The sequence below is a fragment of the Mustelus asterias genome, chromosome 1, assembly GCF_964213995.1.
Source record: "Mustelus asterias chromosome 1, sMusAst1.hap1.1, whole genome shotgun sequence".
Lineage (NCBI taxonomy): Eukaryota > Metazoa > Chordata > Chondrichthyes > Carcharhiniformes > Triakidae > Mustelus > Mustelus asterias.
Window position 1 is genome coordinate 20,038,369 of NC_135801.1, and position 21,574 is coordinate 20,059,942.

Genomic DNA, 21,574 nt, shown 5'->3' on the forward strand with positions numbered 1-21,574 from the left:
AGTTCCGGGCACTGAACCTCAGGAAGGGAGTATTGGCCTTGGACTAGATGCAGCACAGATTCATCCTTAATGATAGTTGAGCTAAAAGAGTTACATGTTGGGTTAGATTGCATCGACAGTCCCTTGACGATAGAAGATTAAGGGGTAATTGCAATGTTTAAGCTGATCAAAGGAGTTGATTAGGTAGATAGAGAGAAATGTCTTTTTCTGGTGGGGGAGCCTGGAACAAAGAGACATAATCTTAAAAGTGGAGCTAGGCTGACATTACAGTGATGTCCATATAGCCGAATGGAAATCTGGAACTCTTCACTAAAGAGCTGTCAAGACTAGGTCAATCGAAAATTTTCAGAACTGAGATTGATGGATTGTTTTGGGAAGGATGTGGAGGTTTATGGAACCAAGGCAGGTAGGTGGAGTTGACCTTGATCAACCTTGATCTAATTGAATGGTGGAACAGGCTCAACAGGCTACATGTTTCTTATGTTTATTGTCTAACCAAAGTTGAAATCTTTCCTTACCTAACAGGCTTTGTTTCCATCGACGTAACGGGCCTAAAAATGTGCCATTGATTTTTGCCAGAGTTCCAGAAATAACTATTTTGCATGAAAGGGAAATGATGAACTTTATAGTGTTGTGCTTGATGTCAGTGTCCTGATGGACTTGTGAAGAATATCAGCATTTCACTTCAAAATGCAGGCAAGACCTGTCTCTAGATTTTGTGACAATTTTCAGTATTGACCATATCCCTTTTGTTTGACAGTGTTGCTGTGAATCCAAATTAATTACATAATAAATACACACGAACCCTGTGCAATGCAGTGCTTATACTACATTGTTATGTGTCAAAATCTTCTGTTAATAAAGGTGGCATGTTTTAGCTTGGGGGAGGTGAGACTGTTCCAGTTTACCTGACTTGTTTGGACATATCACATCCATTTTAAATGAAGCGTGCTTTATCACCTTAGCTGAAGCAATCTCCAACAGATGGTTTAAGGTTGGTTTTGATGTGCAATGCACTGTTCAAACTGGATTTCCTTTTACAATTGGGTTACTACATTCGACTGATGATCAGTTTTTAATTAGTAGTAAGTAGATTGCGTTGCAATTGAGTTAGGATACCTGGGCTACCACTACCATACTCCGACATGCACAAACCATAAGTGGAAAGTAAAGCCTGTCCACTCAATTCTAGTTGCTCCAGAAATGTATCTGTACAGTAATTCATGGAATCATACAGCATATAAGGGGCCAATTCTTTGGAAGAGTTATTCAATTAATTTCATTCCCTTGCTCTTTCCCCATGTCCTTTCAAATTTTTCCCCTTCATGTGTTTATCCAGTTTCCTTTTTGAAGGCTATGATTGAATCTGCTTCCACCACTCTTCCAGACAGTGCACAACAGATCTTATCAATTTGCTGCATTTTTAAAAAATCTACTCATTTCACCTGTTTCTTTTGCTAATTACCTTTAATCTTTGTACAGTTTACTCTTACCCTGCTTACAGGTATTTGTCAATAAAGAGAAACTATCAAACCCTTTATGATTTTGAACATTTAATAAATCTCCCATTAACTTTCTAGCTCTAACAGCTCTAAGAAGAGCAGCCTCTCTCCTTGTAACAGAAGTTCCTCATCCCCACTACCATTCCAGTAAATCTCTTCTGCATCTTCTCTAAAACTGTGATATCTTTCGAAAAATACAGTGCCCACACTTGCACAGGATGCTGCTGCCTAGCCACTGATTTATGAAGGCATAACTTCATTGTTTTTGTATTCGCTGTCTCTATTTAAAGAGCTAAGGATCCGGACTGCATTTTTAACACTTGACAGTGCTACCTTCAAGGATTTGCATATGTCCATCCCCATGTCTCTTATGTGAGCGTTGCTACGAACTTCGGATTTAAAGAAAGATGATGTGCTTTTTCTTTGTTGCCATTAGGTTGGTAAATATTACCTGAAACTCGCTGGCAATAAGGATGAAGAACTGAACAACTGTACAGCTGTAAACTGGTTGATCCAAGCTGCCAAACAGGGCAAGAAAGAGGCAGTAAAATTGCTTAAAGTTTGCCTTGAAGAAAGGAAAGGTAAATTTATTTATAAGTTAGGCTTAGAATGGAATGTGGGAGTAAAGGTGAAATACCATTTTTTAAATATCTGGATAATATAGTGAAGCAATTTCATATAAATGAATGCTCTTTGAATGATTACATGGACAACACTATTGGAGCACAGGTTTATCATATATCTACACGTAGCAAAATACTGACTACCTATTCAGACCATGTTTTAAAACTGTTTTCAATTCTGAGCCGCAAAACAATATGCAGGAACTGGGTAAAAACTTCAAAGAAGGGCAACAAAGTTGATGTAGTCTGGTCTCCAGTACTTCTAAAAAGACACTGAAGGGTGCAAAAAATATTCGCAAAGCTGAGGATGTGTGTGTGTGGAAAGACTGAACAGGTTATTGCTCTTTTCTCAAGAAAAGAGAAGGGTGTGGTGTGTTCTGACAGAGGTAATTAAGATTATGAAAGGGTTGGATAGAGTAGACATCGAGAAAGTGTTTCGACTTGTTTGAGGATTTTGAATTTGGAGCCTTAATTATAAGATACTCGCCAATAAATTCCTCGGGGAATTCAGGAGAAAGTTAAGAATGTGGAATGTGTTACCAGAAGAAAATGTCGTGGGAGTAGTATAGTTGTATTAAGGGGAAGCTGGATGAGAAAACAAAGGAGAAATCTGTAAACTGATGTGCTGTGAGCCTTAGATAAGGCATGGTGGGAGGAAGCTCTGGTAGAGGATAAATGCTGACATGGAGGACTTGGGTAGAATCACTTGTTTCAATGTTGCAGACCATGCTAAAAGATTGGAAAACTGCTAATGTGGTAGCTTTGCTCAAAAGGGGAAGGAGGCAAAATGTCAGACTACAGGCCAGTTGATCTACAATTATTGGAAAAACATTGAAATCAATTATTAAGGAGAGAATAGCAGTGCATTTGGAAAGTCATAGGCATGATCTTATTATCTGCTCATGCCCCAGTGCCACTGCAAGGGAAGATGGAGAATTTGGCACCCAGCCAAATCTCTGTTCATTGCAGTGGGAACAGAAAATCCTACCGGCGTGAATGGTTGTAAGATTCCACCCTTTATCTGATCAGGCGGAGTCAGCATGGTTTTATGAAGGAGAAATCAAGTCTGACAAATTTGCTAGAGTTCATTTAGGAGGTAGCAACCAGAGTAGATAGAGGAGGGCCGGTCGATGTTGTATATCTGGATTTTCACAAGGCATTTGATAAGGTGCCACACAAAAGGCTACCACGTAAAATAGAAACTCATGGTGTTGGAGGTAATATTCTGGCATGGATGGACAATTGGCTAACATGAGCAGTGAGTTACAATCGGGATCTTTCTCAGGTTGGAGTGCAGTAATCAGTGGAGTGCCACAGCGATCAGTGGCCAAAATTGCATATGATGCAAAGGTAGGAGGGAAGGCAGGTTCTAACGAGGACTCAAATTTCTTAGCGAGGTGTTGACAGGTTACGTGAGTCGGCAGAAAATTGGCAAATGAAAATCAACATAGGAAAATGTGACATTGTTCATTTTTGAAGAAAGAATGAGAAGGTGGATTCTTATTTAAATTGAGACTGCAGAAAGCCATAGCATAAAGGGCCTTGGGAGAACTTCAGGAGGCTGTGGAGACCCAGTCCTTGAACATTTTTAAGGGTGAGATCAATAGGTTTTTAATCAGTAGGGGAATTAAGGGTTATGGAGATAGGACAGAAAAGTGAAATTAGTAAGTATTAGATCAGCCATAATCTTATTAAATGTCGGAGCAGGCTTGAAGGGCTGAATGGCCTACTCCTGTTCCTATTTCTTATGGCCTTATGATACAATTATAGGTAATGAGGATTTTCTTCCCTCTAATTTTTCTTTGGAACATGCAGGCAAGTGTGTGGCCCCTTCAAATGTTTTGAACACCCACTTGCAAGTTAAAGGGACCAACTTGTGCTAAAAGGAAGAATCTAACTAAAGTATATAAATATGAAATAGTATAATCCATAAGTGTAAGACTGGAGCGCACAAATTTAAATTAGGAAGAAGGAAAGACCTATATTAAATATAGTGTCCTAACACATCTGTCAGAAACGGGTTTTCTAAGTGTAATCACATTTCTATAGCCCAAAAGTAGATTTTTAACCCTTGACAATGCCATCTTCAAAGATTTGCGTATGTCCACTTCCATGTCTCAAGTGAGCATTGCTACAAACTTTGGATTTAAAGAAATATGTGCCTTTTCTCTGTTGCCATTAGGTTGGATCAAAATATATTTGAATAACATAGAAGAACAATGGCGACATGGTGGCACAGTGGTTAGCACTGCTGCCTCACAGCTCCAGGGACCTGGGTTCAATTCCGGCCTTGGTTCACTGTCTGTGTGGAGTTTGCACATTCTCCCTGTGTCTGTGTGGATTTCCTCCGGGTGCTCCGGTTTCCTCCCACAGTCCAAAGATGTGCAGGTTAGGTTGGTTGGCCAGGCTAAATTGGCACTTAGTGTCCTGATAGAATCATAGAAACCCTACAGTGCAGAAGGAGGCCATTCGGCCCATCGAGTCTGCACCGACCACAATCCCACCCAGGCCCTACCCCCACATATTTTACCCACTAATCCCTCTAACCTACGCATCTCAGGACTCTAAGGGGCAATTTTTTTTTTAACCTGGCCAATCAACCTAACCCGCACATCTTTGGACTGTGGGAGGAAACCGGAGCACCCGGAGAAAACCCACGCAGACACGAGGAGAATGTGCAAACTCTACACAGACAGTGACCCCAGCCGGGAGTCGAACCCGGGACCCTGGACCTGTGAAGCAGCAGTGCTAATCACTGTGCTACCGTGCCATAGGTTAGAGGGATTAGCGGGGTAAATATGAGGAGTTATAGGGATAGAGCCTGGTTGGGATTGTTGTCAGTGCAGACTCGATGGGCCGAATGGCCTCCTTCTGTACTGTAGGGATTCTATTATTCATTCTATGAATGACAGATTGCTCTTATGCTTTCCTAATCCCCAGCCCCAAAAACACTACACTTTGCTATAAAGCAAGCCCACTGACAAAAAATGTACAAATGAAAGAAGCACATACTCTTGCTCATTTCTGTATGAAAGTGGGGGAAAGGGCAGCATATTTAATGTGCACGTTAAGACGACATGAAATTGGGGTTGAATGTCTCCCGATAGCCTGATGACTTGCTGGGGTCAGGAAGCTTTATGCCATGACTCACTGACCTACAAAAAGATACTTCTTGCTGGCCTTGTGAAAGTGTTACAAATTTTATCTCTTTTTTTTAATGCTAGAAAATGTTTAAAGACTTCAGTGTTTTTCATGATTACTCAGCCATTAATATTCTGTGAATATAGAGTTGGTGGACTTCAATTCCGAGCGATACCTGAATTTACCTACTTTCAGTAAAGAGTCTTGATCTGATCGATCTCTGTTCTAACTAAGAAATGGATCATTCTTGGCTTCCCTATTGTTCGATACCTTGTAATTAAATGTGCTGTAACATTGATTTTCATTTTCCCCTATCCAATGCCTTTTGCACCCCTGAAAAGGAGAATGGAAATAGATGGTAAATGTGACTTAAATGAGCAGATTGTCAATTTACAGCCTGCCTTGACTCAATTCTAAAATCAATTGCCAAAGATTGAATATGCATGTAGAAGAGAACAATGTAACACTACATTCTGCACCCTCTCCTTTCCTTCTCTATGTATGGTGCGCAAGAAACAATACCTTGTGACAATAATCATTGTGACAATAAATCAAATCAATCATGCTCACTTGGCAGGGGAGAGTCAATGATCAGGCAGATTGATCTCCCAGACTAGAGCAGAGTCAATGATCAGGGTAGGAATGGATTTGGGTTTGCCCGGTCCATTTTGAGCATTGGCTTTGTAACTTTAAGGATGGAGTAACAATTTTTTTTAAAAAATCATTTGTTTTCAGATGGTTTACATTGTTCATAAATTTTGAGCACTTGACGACAATAGCATCCCTAAACATTTTTTGTTATATTGAGGTCTGTTTATTTGAATGTGCAGTATCTTTATGGGTTTTGCATAACCACGTGCAGTATTTTAAGGGGGAAAAACCTGCAAATGATTTGGATGGTACCTCCAGGTTTCTGCATGACCATGTGTGCTCGTGCAGTTTTCAGGGAAACATTGCTTGACGCCTGCTTTTTTCCTAAAGGTATCACATCCGAGAACGAGCAAGTGGCGAGGCAGCTCGCAGACGAGAGTGAGTTTGAGCGGGCTGTGCGGAAGGCTACATTAATCATGTACCAGAAGCTGAATCCAAACCGAAAGAAGAAGGTTGCTGTCTCTGAAATCCTGGAAAATGTTAGCCACGTCAACGCTGAAGGTAGGACACAAGGGAACACGAGTTGAGATTGTTTTGAAAAACCAACAATGTAGAAGAGGTTTACACATTTTCAAATCTCCATTGACTGTGTGTTACGATAGCAGATTAACCTGCACTGGTTTTATCATGTAGGTAGCAAAGCAGAACCGGGCCCTGTCCCACAAATGCTACAAAAAGAGAGGCGAGTGCTTGAACGACTGGTCAATATTCAAAGTAAGGACCTAACCTGCGATTGTTATTTTTGTTTTGTTGCTCTTAAAAGCGTACTTTTTTATACATGGTTAAAGTTAAATAGTCTTAATTCAATTCTCTTAACTTATTTCAAATTCATTCTGATCTAATTTTCGCATTGTTTCAAGAAAAGCTGCCTTGTACCAAAGTACACTGCAGTGCTGTGAAATACCAGGGGTGGGAAAATCAAATCAATACTGCAGGAGGATTTTCCACAGTTCATACAATAGCTTGTTAAAGAAAATGGACATTCAGTCAGTGATTTATAATGTACCATCGATCATTTTATCTGGATTGCCAGTTGTTTTCAAACAGTTTCTGCTTTGCAGTGTTTTCTGAGGCAAGAGAATTCATTGAAACCAAAGGAGAAATGTTTGCAGGAAAAAGTGAAGTAAGATAGATGGAAGCAAAGTGACATCAAGGGAATAGCTTTTGAGTTGCAGAAGGATCACCCCACCTACATAAACTCCCCAGTACCATAGTGATCCTGCTTAATATTTGGACTTGTGTCACTACACACGCTTTACGTTGGTCTGAGATTATCTGGCATTGATATGTGAGACCACCATAACATGGCTAGCATAGCTGAGATGCCCGTCTGAGGTTAATCATTTAGAAGACAGGATGGCAAAGTGTATTAGCACACTGTTCTCTTAACTTCTAGTTCAAATTCAGGCCAGACACTTAAGTTAAATGTGTCCTCTATTTTACCTGGATTTGTAAAGTGGCAATGGGAACAAACCTAATGCCTCCAGAATCAATATCACTGCAAATCCTCCCAGCCCACCTCCACAACTTCTCGAGCAAAAGCATTATAGAGACAAAACAAATGACCTAGTCGATGACAATTGTGTTCTCGTTATTGATGATTCCAGTGGTTCTCGCCAATCACTGAAAGCATCACTGGGTATAGGTATCATGTGGAATAAGTTTGTATCACACAAGTGAAAATGCAGAAAAGATTTATGAAAATGGTTCAGAGGATGAGGGATAGATATGTGGGTAGATTGCAGAAACTGGGATTGTTCACCTTAAAGAAGAGAAGGTTGAAATGTTCAAAATCATGAAGGGTCTAGACAGAGTAGTTAGAAAGAAACTGTTTCTATTGGTCGAAGGTTCAGGAACCAGAGGACACAAATTTAAGGTGATTGGCTAAATAACTAGTGAAAGCATGAGATAACTTTGCACAGCAAGGGATCAGCATCTGGAATGCACTGCCTGTGAATGTGGTGGAGGCAAATACAACTAAAGTTTTCAAAAGGCAATTGAATAACCATCAAAAGAGAGAAGAATTACAGTGCTCTGGAGAAAGTGGGGTGGGCGGAGGTTTGGTGTTACAGCTGAATTACTCTTGCAATAACCATTCTCATGACTTGTTAATGAGTTGTTGTGATCACAAGGATTCTGGTGTGGAACAAATGCAGTGGGATAATTCTTGAAACTTCGGCTAAATCAAGTTGTCAGAGCTAAATCTGGTAAAGTTCACTTTGTACTTCACATTCAAGTACGAAATATCTGAAATGCTACATGTATTTTTCAATAGCGCTAAGAGTCTTGCATCAAGCGTAAATAAAATGTTGCAGGAATTGGAGCTCCTGCAGTAGTAGGAATGTTAAGGATACAGCTGTGTTTCTGTTAACCTAAACTCTTGTCACTACTTCAGGTAATGAGGACATGAAGTTGGATGATTTTGTCGACATGACAAAGAAGTATGCAAAGGGCATTATCCCATCTAACTTGTTAATGCAGGAAGAGGATGGCCTTGAAGGGAAACCACCTGAAGATTTGCCATTGCAGCAGAAGGTAGAGTTAAGAATGCAAATGGTTTATTATAAGCAACAAGTTTAAGCAACAGTTGATCAGTATGGGTCATTCTTTCTTTGGTACTTTTAATATTATAGGGTATTAGACTTTGTTACAGAAGACAAAGGCATTAAATTATTAAGCTATCAGAATTTCAGGTTTACAGAGAAAAACTATTGCATTCTTCTTGCAAAGATTGGGGAACATAAATGATTCTGCTGCATCCAAGTGGCTGTTAATGATTGTAAATTTTGCTACAGTTTTAAATATTGCTGTAGCAAAGAGTTAACTAAACAGGATTGCTGATGAGTCTTTTCTAAAATTTCTTGCTGGCTGCTGTGAAAGGAGTTTTGATTATCCCTTGTTCTTGATTTTCACTGCTTATCAGTGGGCTCCTATACATTTGTAGGCTTGAGTGCACTGTATAATGATTATTACATTTTTAATCCATCAATGGTGTCACCGGTTTGCTTTGTTTGCAAGCCTTTGCTTGCCAACTGATTCATTTTTGTTGATCATTTTGAACTCGATCATGGTTTTAGATTTTTTTATCCTGAGCCGTATAATTCATTTTTTTACATATTCTAAAGCTATTTTGTCTATTTTCTTCTACAGATCGTGAAATATCCACTTCATGCCTTAATGGAAATAAAGGAACACCTAATAGATTTTGCCTCCAAAGCTGGAATGCATTGGCTGCATACAATTGTTCCACTTCACCATGTAAATGCCCTTGTCTTTTTTTTCATAATTAGCAACTTGACAATCGACTTTTTTGCTTTCATCATCCCTCTAGTTATCTTTTACCTCTCCTTCATTTCCATGGTAATCTGCACTTTGAAAGTCTTTCAGGATAGCAAAGCATGGGACAATTTCAAGACAATGACTGACTTGCTGTTGCGCTTTGAGCCAGACCTCGATGTTGAACAGGCTGAGGTGAACTTTAGTTGGAGTCATTTGGAACCCAACATCCACTTCATGCTCTCTGTGTTCTTTGTGATCCTAGCCTTTCCCATGGCAGACAAAGATTGGATTCCTTGTTCAGAGCTGGCAGTCATTGCAATTTTCTTCTTGATTACATCTTACATGAGTCTGAGTACAAGTGCAGAACCATACACTCGAAGGGCTCTCATTACAGAGGTTGCATGCTCAGTAATAGGGTTCCTTCACTCCCTTCCTGAAAGCTGGTCCTACTTAAGAATTTTTGGGGAACCCTTTATGACTATTCCGATAGGTAGTGTCTTCTTGTTGAACATTGGTGTCCCCTGTTTCTTGTACTTTTTCTTGTTTTACTTGTTCTTCAGAATGGCACAATTGAGGAACTTCAAAGGTACTTACTGCTACTTGATTCCTTACCTTGTCTGCTTTATGTGGTGTGAACTGGCTGTATACCTCCTGAAGACGTCCACAGGCTTGGGTCTTATTCGGGCGTCAGTGGGCTATTTCCTGTTTCTCTTTGCCCTGCCAATCCTACTTATAGGTATTGCATTAATGTTTGTGATCCAATTAATAAAATGGTTCATTTCCATGGAGTTGATCAAGGTCATTGTTACCCTCACGCTGTGCACAATTCCGGTTATCCTCCACATGTGGACAAAAGCGACTGGCACATTAATAGGGCTAGTTAAGTCCCTGACGAAGAGCTCCATTGTCAAACTCATCCTGGTTTGGCTCACTGCAATTATGATGTTCTGTTGGGTTTATGTGTACAGATCAGAAGGTATGAAGGTGTACAATTCCACTCTGACCTGGCAGCAGTACAGCTTTGTTTGTGGGCCTCGTGCCTGGAAAGAGACTAACATGGCTGAGGTTCAGATCCTTTGTGGTCATCTTGAGGGACACAGAGTAACATGGACCGGAAGGTTCAAATACGTCCGTATCACACAGATCGACAACAGCGCGGAGTCTGCAATCAATATGCTTCCATATTTCTTAAGCGATTGGATGAGATGCTTGTATGGTGAGACATATCCTGAGTGTGATCCCAAAAATGTGACTGAGACGGACGAAGATCTCTGTCGGCTTAAATTTCTCACCAAGCATACCTGCCATCTTAAAAAGTTTTGTCATTATAAATTTGAAATAACCATGGGAATGCCTTATGGTACAAATGGGAATGAAACCGTTGAAGATGATGCAACTAAAGATATTGTACTGAAAGCTAGTAATGAGTTCAAGAATGTTCTGCTGAACTTGGGTCAAGGAAGTGTGGTGGAATTCAGTACCATTTTGGAGGGCAAGTTAGGCAGTAAATGGCCAGTCTTTGAGCTGAAAGCCATCCGATGCCTCAACTGTATGTCGAAGCTAACACCAGCATTGGCAAGACACGTCAAAATTGAACATGACTGGAGAGGTATAGTGAAGCAAGCTTTCAAATTTGCATTCAATTTCTTATTTGCACCAATGTTATGTGCTATCTAAAGGCAAATTTTGCTTTGAAGCACAAATTGTTAATATCTACCTATTGGTGGATAAACTCCTGCCTTTAACTCCTTTAGAGGTATGCTACTGAATGTTCCTCAGCAATGCCAGAGTCCTTTCCATAGAAAAAATATGGTAACATGTCTCAGGCAATAGAAATGTGCATTTACCAAATCCAATTTAAAAGCTATCTGGTCTAAATCATCCTGGTAAGATTTAGTGTGGGAAGAAGAGTCAAAAATGGATTTATGAATTGTAGGACATGGGACTTGTGCTTAATTTGACCCTGAATGGTCTTTGTGCAGGTATCAACTATTGTTTGAGCCCAATCTTATTTTGCTAAGTAAATGGGAAGACTGATAGTTATCTAAATGTGGCTTGCATTTGTAAAATACTAAGATCTTTATAAACCATTTAAGGATAACCGTTCATTAAGTAAACCAGTATTAAATATACAATAATGCATTGAACACATAAATGAGCTAACAGTAAATAGGGAAGCATGCATTGGGATGATGCAGTGCCCTAGATTAACCTGCTTGCATGTATTTGTGCATCCACATATTTGCTGAATAAATATTTTGTAGATAAAATGTCCATTCTCAATGTGGCATTTTGGATTTGTTCAACTTTTGCCTTTTACATGCAAGAAAAGAGCAGGAAATGAGTACGTTTCGGGAAAGGGTTCATTCATTGCACTTTGCTCTGTTACCTTAATTATGATTCCTGTTTGTGAGGCTGAGATAAAGTGATAATGCAACATTGCTCTTTTTTTAATTGCATCTTAATTTAGATATGAAAGCTATACATGTGTGCATGCTACTGAATTAACACTAGATTCTATACAGAAATACTTGTATTTTAATATGGGATGTTTCAATTGTTTAATTCTAATGAATGGTCTAAAGTGGTATGGTCACCTTTAGTGATATTGTTGCATCACTGGAGACAGTCTCAACAGTCAGCACTTCAAATTTATATAATGGCAATTTAAGTTAACATTTTTAAGACAATTCCACGATAAATATGAAAATTGGCTTGTTTTAAAATAAAGATTTTTCCCCACCCTTTCTTCCCCCTACCCCCATTGCTTCTGTTGTATAAATATATGGACAAAATATAATCATCCCATACCACAATTACATTAAAGTTCTCACCAAAAACATGAACAAATGTAATCGCCCAGAATTATCTGCAAAGGTATAATTGCAATTGTAACTACACTTCGGAAAAAAAAGTATGTCCTTGGTTGTAAAGCGCTTGGGATGTCTTGTGGTCATAAAGCGCTAAATAAATACAAATCTTTTTTTTTCATACTTTGATAATTTCACTCTGCATTTTTTCCCTTATGGACAGCAGGGTTGAGTTATTTAAATATAATATGGAAGCTCCATGGCGGATGAGTTTTGGTTAGTTTAATATTTCCTTTCTTTCAGCTGCCACTATCAGAGTGGAAGTAATGTCTTTGTAAAATAGCACAGGTTGTGATGGTGGCCAATTTGGAAGATTAATAATCTGTTCTCATTGACAGGAAGATGTTTCATCCTTGGAATAGCACTTAAATTCCTACTGACTGAGAAATTTGAATAAGGTTGGAAGGGCAATTTTTAGCTTGATATAGTGCCAGTTTAATGGCAGCTTGGTTTTGTGGTTTGTGGTTCATTGTTAGCTATGGGGAGAAATTGTAGGTATTCTTTTAATCGCTTTAGATGTTCAAGAGGAGTTTGATCTCGTAAGAACTTTGTAAGTAGATGTTCATGAAATTTTGCTTTAACCGCCTCTGACCAAAATAGCATGACAGTGCATGTTGCAAAAAAATGATGCTATCACTATTCCATCTATAAGTGTTACATACCCTTGTCAATTAAGATGGGGAATGGGCCTGGGAGTCCCAAAGGATCATTGAAAAACGTTTGTTGTTTTTTCTTGTAGGGTAACACTGTACAGCTATTAAAAAATAAAATTTATCAAGCTTTTTATAGATTAAAATGAAATACAGTTAGAAGCAACAGAAGAATAGGCCATTCAGCTGTACAATCTTACTCTTGAGTTCACAGTGAATTTTTGAATATAAAGAGCACTTTAATTGATCTTATTGTTAGGATAAATTTTTCCAAGAATGTAACTTTTTTGAGGTCTGCTTAGCCAGCATGTGGCTCAAAACCTCAGGTTTTTTTTTCATAGAAAGTAGAAAATATGCTAAGAGGAAGAGAAAAGCATTAGATTGGGAACTGTGTTTCTGTCCATCAGAGGTTTAACTACTCCCATCAAGATGGACTGGTAAGCGGTTCAAACATAAATCTGTATTCAAAGACTTGTTTCTCTTTCTGGCCTTAAAGTTAGTTTTTAAGTGACGGTTCACTGATATTAAAACAGTACATCTTACAGTAAGAGTGATATTGTTTTTCGGGTACGAATATTCATGATCATGCATTCATATGATCTGAACCATCTTGTGTTCTGTCCTAATTATTTGCAGGCAGATATTAGGAGAGGGTGAAGTGTTTTGTGAAATGCTGACAAACATGCTGATGTAACATATGTGGTATTTTTCTTCACGAATCAAATTGCACTTTTTTCTTCAAAAGCAATTTTGCATTGCAAGTAGAGTATCTGTGAAAGTAAGACTTGTAGTTTTTTTTGGGAGGGAGCAAGTGTTGGCATCTGTAATACATGATATTTAATGTGCCCTACATGATACTGTATCTATTTATCTATGGCTTGAATTCAGAAACTTCAGGAAGCTGCCAAACTCAGTAGTTACATAGTTTAAAAAAAACCAGTGGATATGTTTCTGACAAACTTGCCAAAACTCAAGAAGGTGACAGAAGTGCTATAAATAATTCAAGAGTCTTCTCGGTGTTTTTCAAAACATGTTGTGCATCATCTGATCAGCCAAAGATCTTTTACTGGAAGTTATTATTACCAGTATATTTTGCAAAAAGAGTTGAGCAGCTTGAGTCTTAGCTATTTGTTGATTGCTTTATTCTTAATCAGGATATTAAGTGCCTGACTATGACCCTTCACTGTGGCTGTAGAATCTGTTGTGTGAGTGCAGTATTCAAAAGTTTCAACAAGGGCAGTGAGCAGTGTAACATTGAGTAGAAAACCTCTGAGTAAAGTGTGCATTTTGCAAAGGATAGAAGCTCACTATATGATCCAGAAAAGTTGACTTTGGTCAGCATAGAGTTGGTATTGAACCAAACCACGTATTTGAAGCTTAACTGCCTTACCTAAACCATGCAAGTGCTTAGCTTTTGGTTTACATTACCTCTTCTCATTTGACCACTAATTGTCAAGATCTGGGTGTATTAAGTGCCTGATTGTGACACTCCATGGTGACTGTATCACCCACAAATGTATTTTTTCCACAAAAGCTAATATTTAGCTTCTGTATTAAAGATTGTATTGGCACCACTACCTTTATAAGCATTCCCCTGCATATGAAACTTTTGCTTTGAATAAAAAAAGTTGCTTCTATTATTTGTCCCAGTGTTTTATTTGTGTCTTGTCAGAAATCTCTAAGGGTTTATTGGAAGGAAATCTGTTTATTGAATTACATATACGGCCTTGGAAGTTCAGGTATGTTTATTTTTGGGCACAAGGATAGCAGGCTTCAGTTGCTACCTAAATGCTGAGCCAGAGCTGCACATGATGTTAGCCCTTGTTTCCATGAAGCCAGTAAGCTGCACAGAACCACTGTGGAATCATAATTAAAGAGCTGGTGACAGCAGCCATTAGTAAGTGAGAACGATAAGGTAAAACTTAGGTTTACTAGTCACAAGTAGGCTTACATTCACACTGCAATGAAGTTACTGTGAATGTCCCTTAGTCACCACATTCCGGTGCCTGTTTGGGTACTCTAAAGGAGGATTTAGCATGGCCAATTCACCTAACCTGCACATCTTTTGGACTGTGGGAGGAAACTGGAGCACCCGGAGAAAACCCACGCAGACACAGGGAGAACGCGCAAACTCCACACACACACACACACACACACACTGACCCAAGGCTGGAATTGAACCTGGGTCCCTGGTGCTGTGAGGCAGCAGTGCTAACCGCTGTGCCGCCCTAGAGTGAGTGAGCAGTGGCCCAGATGAATTGGAATCAAGATTGGTACATAAAACTATAACAGAACAGTGAGTTGCCTTTGAAGAGGAGATGGTTGATAAACAGTTGGAAGTACATTCCCATGAGGGAGAAAGGTAGGACAAACTAATCCAAAGCTTCCTAGGTAACAAAAATGTAAGATGAAGCAGAAAAATATGATTGCATATGACATGTCAGGTTGATCAAACAATTCGGAACCAGGCTAAATATAGGAAGTTCAGAAGGGAAATGAAAAAAGTATGAGAAGAAGCTGGTAGCTTACATAAAAGGACAAATGTCTTTGAGAGACATAAATATTAAAAATGTCAGTGAAAGGGAGTGGAGGCAGAGGGCATAGCTGAGATATTTAAATACTTTATCATTTTTTACCGATGAAGAAGGCTGTTGAGATACTGAATGTTGATAAAGACAAGATATTATATTTAAAGTTGATAGTCACCAGGACCTGATGAGGTGCATCCAAGGATGTGGAGGTAAGGGTGGAAATTGCACAGGCAATAACCATAATCTTTCTTGGATGCAGGGTTTGTAAGAAAATATGCTTTCAAAGTGGGTGCTGGCCTCTACTTGAAAGTTTACAACTCTTCTTGGTATGCCTGGGGCTCTGATTCCAAGATGTGGAGATGCCGGCGTTGGACTGGGGTAAACACAGTAAGAAGTTTAACACCAGGTTAAAGTCCAACTTTAACCTGGTGTTGTTAAACTTCTTGCTCTGATTCTAATGCAGAGTGTGACTAGGGGTGGGGGGGTATGTCTAACATGCTTGTTTCAATGCTTTTTTTAACAGCTGCTTGGGTGAAAATTGCTCTGATGACCAGAGTTTGGGCATGAAAATGAGTTGTCAGTTCAGCTGAATTAATTGTCTGTTCTATGCAGCTAAGGCCCCTCTTGTGCTGAGTTCTGTGCTGTGGAGGTCACATGCCTGGGAGCCCACGTGTCTTCAGTACAATCCAAAGCTAAGGCATAGGAAGCAGTCTGTGAGGCATAGTTGTCAGCTCACCAGCCTCTGAGTAAAAATGTTGTTCCTTGTATCCCGACTAAACCTCCTGCCCATCACCTCTAACTTGTATCCCCTTGTGACTGACCCTTCAACTAAGGGGAACACCTGTTCCTTATTTATGTCCATGCCGCTCAAAATCATGAACACCTCAATCAGGTCACCCCTCAGTCTTAACTTAAATGTTCCATTCCAGGCAACATCCTGGTGAAACTCCTCTGCACCCCTTCAGTGCATTCATATCCTTCCTATAATGTGGCAACCAGAACTGCACACTACTCTAGCTATGGCCTCACCAAAGTTCTATACAACTCTAATGTGACTTCTCTGCTTTTGTGATCTATGCCTTGATTGATAAAGGCAAGTGTCCTATATACCTTTTACACCACTCCACCAACATGCTCTTTGGTCTTTAGTGATCTATGGATAAACATGTCAGGGTCCCTTTAAGCTACAAAGGGTTGCGAATGTAGCTCAGTCCATCACACAAATCAGCCTCCCATCCATTGACCCCATCTGCACTTCCTGCTGCCTCGGAAAAGCAGCCAGCATAATCAAGGACCCCACGCACCCTGGATATACTCCCTTCCACCTTCTTCCATTGGGAAAAAATACAAAAGTCTGAGGTTGCGTACCAAATAACTGAAGAACAGCTTCTTCCCTGCTGCCATCAGACTTTTGAATGGACCTACTTTATATTAAGTTGATCTTTCCCTACACCCTAGCTATGACTGTAACACATTCTGCATCTCTCCTTTCCTTTTCCCCTATGTACTCTATGAATGGTATGCTTTGTCTGTATAGCATGCAAAAACAATACTTTTCACTGTATGCCAAAATAAATCAAACCAAAAATAACTGCCTCATGTCATGCCATCCATTGAATACTTCCTTGTCAAATTACTCTTTCCAAAGTGTATCACCTCACACTTTCCAGGGTTACATTCCATCTGCCATTTACCATCCCACTATATCTTCTTGTACCTCTAGACACTCAACTTCACTGTTAACCACCCTGCCAATCTTTGTGTCATTCACAAACTTACTAATCCTACCGTCCCACCAATTTATAAAAATGACAAATAATAGGGGATCCAGCACAGATTCCTCTGGTACGCCACTGGCTTCCAGTCACTAAAGCATCTTGCTGTCTCCTACAACTGAGGCAATTTTGAATCCACTTTATCAAATTTCTCTGTATTCCATGTGCATTTACCTTCTTTGACAAGGTCTCACATAGGAAACTTATAAAGGCTTTGCTGAAATCCATATAAACTACATCAAGTGCTGCACTACCTTAAGCTACACACCTGGTCACCTCTTCAAGAAATTCAATAATATTTGTTGTGCGTGACCGCCCTCTAACAAAACCATGCTGACTATCCCTGATCATACCTGCCTCTCCAAGTGGAAACAGCTGCTCTCCTTCAGAATTTCCTCCAATAGTTTCCCTGTTGCTAACGTGAGATTCACTGGCCTATAGTTCTCTGGCTTATCTCTACAAACCTTCTTAAATAGTGGTCAAGCAACACCATTCAGGGGAAAGCAGCCTGTTTAATGGGTACTCCATCCACTGCCTTTAACAGCTGCTTCCCCACTGATGCACGGTAGCTGAATTGTGTACCACCTCCATGGTGCACTGCAGCAACTCACCAAGCTTCTTTTTGCATCATCTTCCAAATGTGTGACTTCTACCACCTAGAAAAACAAGTGCAGAAGATCATAAGGATACCACCACTTGCAAGCTACACGCCATTCAGACTTGGAAATATTTTGCTGTTGCTGGGTCAAAATCCTGGAACACCCTCCCTAACAACATTTAATAGGGAAGGCACTTCATTACCATGGGAACAGCCTGGTGTCACTTTTATACTTTGCAGAAAAATCCAGGAGAATGTGATTATGTATTGATCATCTTACTATTATTGTGACGTATTCTGAGGGATGTTTACCTAATTTTACTCCCCATTAGTTTAAACAAACTGGAAAGTGTTTCCCTGGTTTTCAAAATGATTTTTTAAATCCACAATTCTTGAGAAATGGAACATCCAAGCTATCACCAAAGCTGAAGAGGGGAGTATATTTTAGGAAACTGTGGACTCCAGTTTTATTTTGTTATTTAAACTGCTATTGAATTTTAACAAGATTGAAGTGTTTGCGAACCTTTATCCCCTCAGGCTCCTCTTACCCACACATCAGGCTTTTAGCCACAAGATGGCAGTGTAATTCTTGAAATGGTCACAATATGTTAGAACTTGAGCTACAGCAATAACATTCCTTGATAGTTACAGGGACCACCATTGGTGTCTCCTCGATATGTTCTACTTGCAATTTATCCTGAAACTAGCAGAGGGTGTTGCTTCAGAATCCAATTACATTGTACACATCGGTGTAACCTGTGAGCTTTCACACTGATTAAACAGTTATTGCCTTTTGATTTTATTTTTTCTAAAGACTTTTTATATTTTGTATTGCTCCCCATATGTATAACAAAAAGGCTAGACAGGCAGGCAGCTTCCTCCCACTCGTTCAGCGCTTTTCCTTCACACCACTATCATTAGCTTAGTCAGGCCAGCAATACAAGCCTCTGTTGCGGTGAGTTCACTCACTGATTGTGGAGCAGCAGACTGAGGCTTACGAACTCCCATTGCACACAGCAGACTCTCACACAGCGGAGGAGTCACAGTGATGCTGCAGATTTGCACATAAGAGTTGAACACGCCTTACTGAATTTCGAAACAGCATTGGGAACAAACTGCCTGGTAGTCCTCTGTAATTCCTTGGAATGGGAGCAACAGAAAGCTTCGTAGGTGTAGGATTTTGCAAAGTGGCTACAGTGGTATGCTTTTTAAATGTTGCCTTTCAGTATTCACAGTCTACTTCAGTACACTTTTAATAGATTTGATTTAATTGTTCCTTAAGTGGCCGAAACATGGTGTTCATGGTTAAAGTTTATTTATTAGTGTTGCAAGTAGGCTTACATTAACACTGCAATGAAGTTACTGTGAAAGTAAAAGTAAAGCAATGTTTATTTATTAGTGCCACAAGTAGGCTTACATTCACACTGCAATGAAGTTACTGTGAAAATCCCCTAGTCGTCATCCTCGGTGTACCCGAACAGGTGCTGGAGTGAGAATTTAGCATCGTCAATGCATCTAACCAGCACGTCTTTCGGACTGTGGGAGGAAACTGGAGCACCCGGAGAAAACCTACGCAGGCAACGTACAAACTCCACACAGATAGTGACCCAAGCCGGGATTTGAACCCAAGTCCTTGGAGCTGTGGGGCATCAGTGTTAACCACTGTGCCGCCCACGGTTTAGCTAACACAAAGTTAAAACGAGTCAATACATAATCACATTCTCGTGAATTTTAGATTTTTTAAAATATAAGATTTTAAAATCTTAAGTGTGAATCTAAAAAATATTCTCCTTGTAGTCACTTAAGTTTTTTTGACTGCACTCTGTGGCTGGTAATCATCATAACACATTAAGGATCTTTCAGAACAATAAAGGCCCAGAGATTTAAACATTAATAATTAGACAAAATTTTCTGAGATTGTATCAACTCATTGGGAGAAAACCAAAAGGGGCTCTCCAAAATGGCTCAACACAACTTGCATTTATGTTTGAAAGATACGCAAAGACACTTTAAAGGAAAATTAACTCACAAAAATAGAGATTGCGGGACGAGTTTGAAGGGGTGACTAAAATGGGAAATGAGATAGTTTTTGAGGAGGAATTAGAGGGGTTTGCCAGCCAGAAATTAAGGAAGGAATAATGAAGCATAAGGCCTAGATATCTGAAGGCACTACCACCAGTGGTTAGGTGAAGGGAGCAGACACCGCACAAGAAGCCAGGTTGAGATGAATGCCAAGTTCTCAACAATGTTCCAATTAAAGGATCAAAAAAGCAACAGGTCCATTAGCAAAGATGACAGGAGTGTTGAGAAGAAAGGCTGAGGAGGGCATCACTGACTGCAATAAACAGTTGGAGACATGGGTGAAAGGTTACCTTGAGTTGTACTCAAGGAAGAACAAGGTAACAGAGGGAGTGATTGAGGAAGCTCTGGCCATCCCACAGATCCTGCCTATCTTGGAGGAGCTGAGCTTAGCAAAGCTATTGATGCTTCCATTGGCAAAGCTCCAATGGATGATGCTTTCCACCCGAGCTCATCAAGGACAGGAAAGCTGAAGTGTCTGCATGATCTTGTCTCTGCTGGAAGGCGGGTGCAATTGGCTCAGAGTATGTGACATGCAAAGGTTGTGACCCTGTACAAGATTAAGAGTGACCATGGTGATTGCAAAAACTATCGGGGCATCTCCCTGCTGAAAATATTTGCCCGTGTTGACCTTGTCAGACTGAGAACCCGGCTGAATGTATGCATGCTGATTCTCAGTGTAGTTGCAAAACTGGGAGATCCACAATCAACATGATTTTTTTGCAGGCAGCTGCAAGAGAAAGGCTGCGAACAAGAGAGAGACCACAACTTCACCAAAGCAGTCGACCTTGTGGGCAGTGGGCTCTATTTAAACTGCTGGTGAAAATTGACTTTCCAATGAAGCTGCTCAGCGTGATCTCTTTCCATGACAATGTGGTGGGCAAGGTAAGAAATCATGAGAGTCCTGGTCGGAGCCTCACTTAGGTTTGGAGCTGTACTCTGGACATACCAGGACTGAGTGACTATGACAAGTAATGTGTTAAAACAACAATTTTATTGAATATTGATTGAATTATGATTATAATAACAGTAAAGATACAACAATAATAGTTAATAATGTAAAGAGAAAGAACGATAACTTTATTGAAAGGAGAGTACTTCACACACATGAAAAGAAGAAAGATAGATTTTTGTTTAAGCACAAACACTAACCCCAATTTGGTCTGTTTCATGACAACTCCCCAAAATTGGTGCAGACATTAGCATACCCTTCGTACATACATTATCATCAAGTCACTGGGTAACTTTATGGCAAGTGGACACTACAGTCAGTCACTCTATTCCTGGCCCTTCCTCCCTTCTTCAATGGTGACCTTCACTATGGCCACAGCATCCAATCCTTGAAGCAACCCACATAAGCCACATTTTTGGCTCCATTCCACACCTTTCAAGGCTCTGTCAAAACAGGAGTCTGATGAACATTACTCCTTATCAAATTCTCCTCACAGGCACCGCAAGGCCATGCAGACTTTGCAAGATGTCTACCCATCTTTTGCTGATGTCTTCTCACCTGTCAATCAGGTGTTATGGCCATCAATTAAACTACATCTTCTGATGCTTCAGGTGACTACACCATATAAGATTACTCAACATCCTGGCCTGTCATCCAAAGGTCAGTGAATGTAGTAAGAGAGGATTTCTGATAAACCAAAGGCAACTTATTTCAGTATTCTAGCTTGAAAAATGGAAAACAAAAATGTTGTTTAAAAACTCAAGAACTAAGAGCAGTGAATCCAAGGGAGACAGGCGATGGTGAAAGGCAAATCCATGAGGGAGTTGGTCCAAGGAACCACTGCAAGGAGCTGAAGAACACATACGACTAGGAGAAGCAGTAGGACCTGACCAATCCAGGCCTGTGGAGGATGATGGAAGAGG

The 21,574-nt window shown here is 40.0% G+C and overlaps 1 protein-coding gene across 1 annotated transcript in view; it reads left to right on the forward strand.

Annotated features, from left to right (window-relative positions):
- The window catches only part of wfs1b (Wolfram syndrome 1b (wolframin)), a 30,683-nt gene extending 16,331 nt beyond the window's left edge, over positions 1-14,352 (forward strand). The window contains exons 3-7 of the mRNA XM_078210208.1: positions 1,939-2,083; positions 6,248-6,418; positions 6,551-6,631; positions 8,313-8,452; positions 9,068-14,352. Of these exons, the coding sequence (XP_078066334.1) occupies positions 1,939-2,083; positions 6,248-6,418; positions 6,551-6,631; positions 8,313-8,452; positions 9,068-10,873 (2,343 nt within the window). The 3' untranslated portion in view covers positions 10,874-14,352. The remainder of the gene's footprint in view (positions 1-1,938; positions 2,084-6,247; positions 6,419-6,550; positions 6,632-8,312; positions 8,453-9,067) is intronic.
- Positions 14,353-21,574: the final 7,222 nt, after the last annotated feature.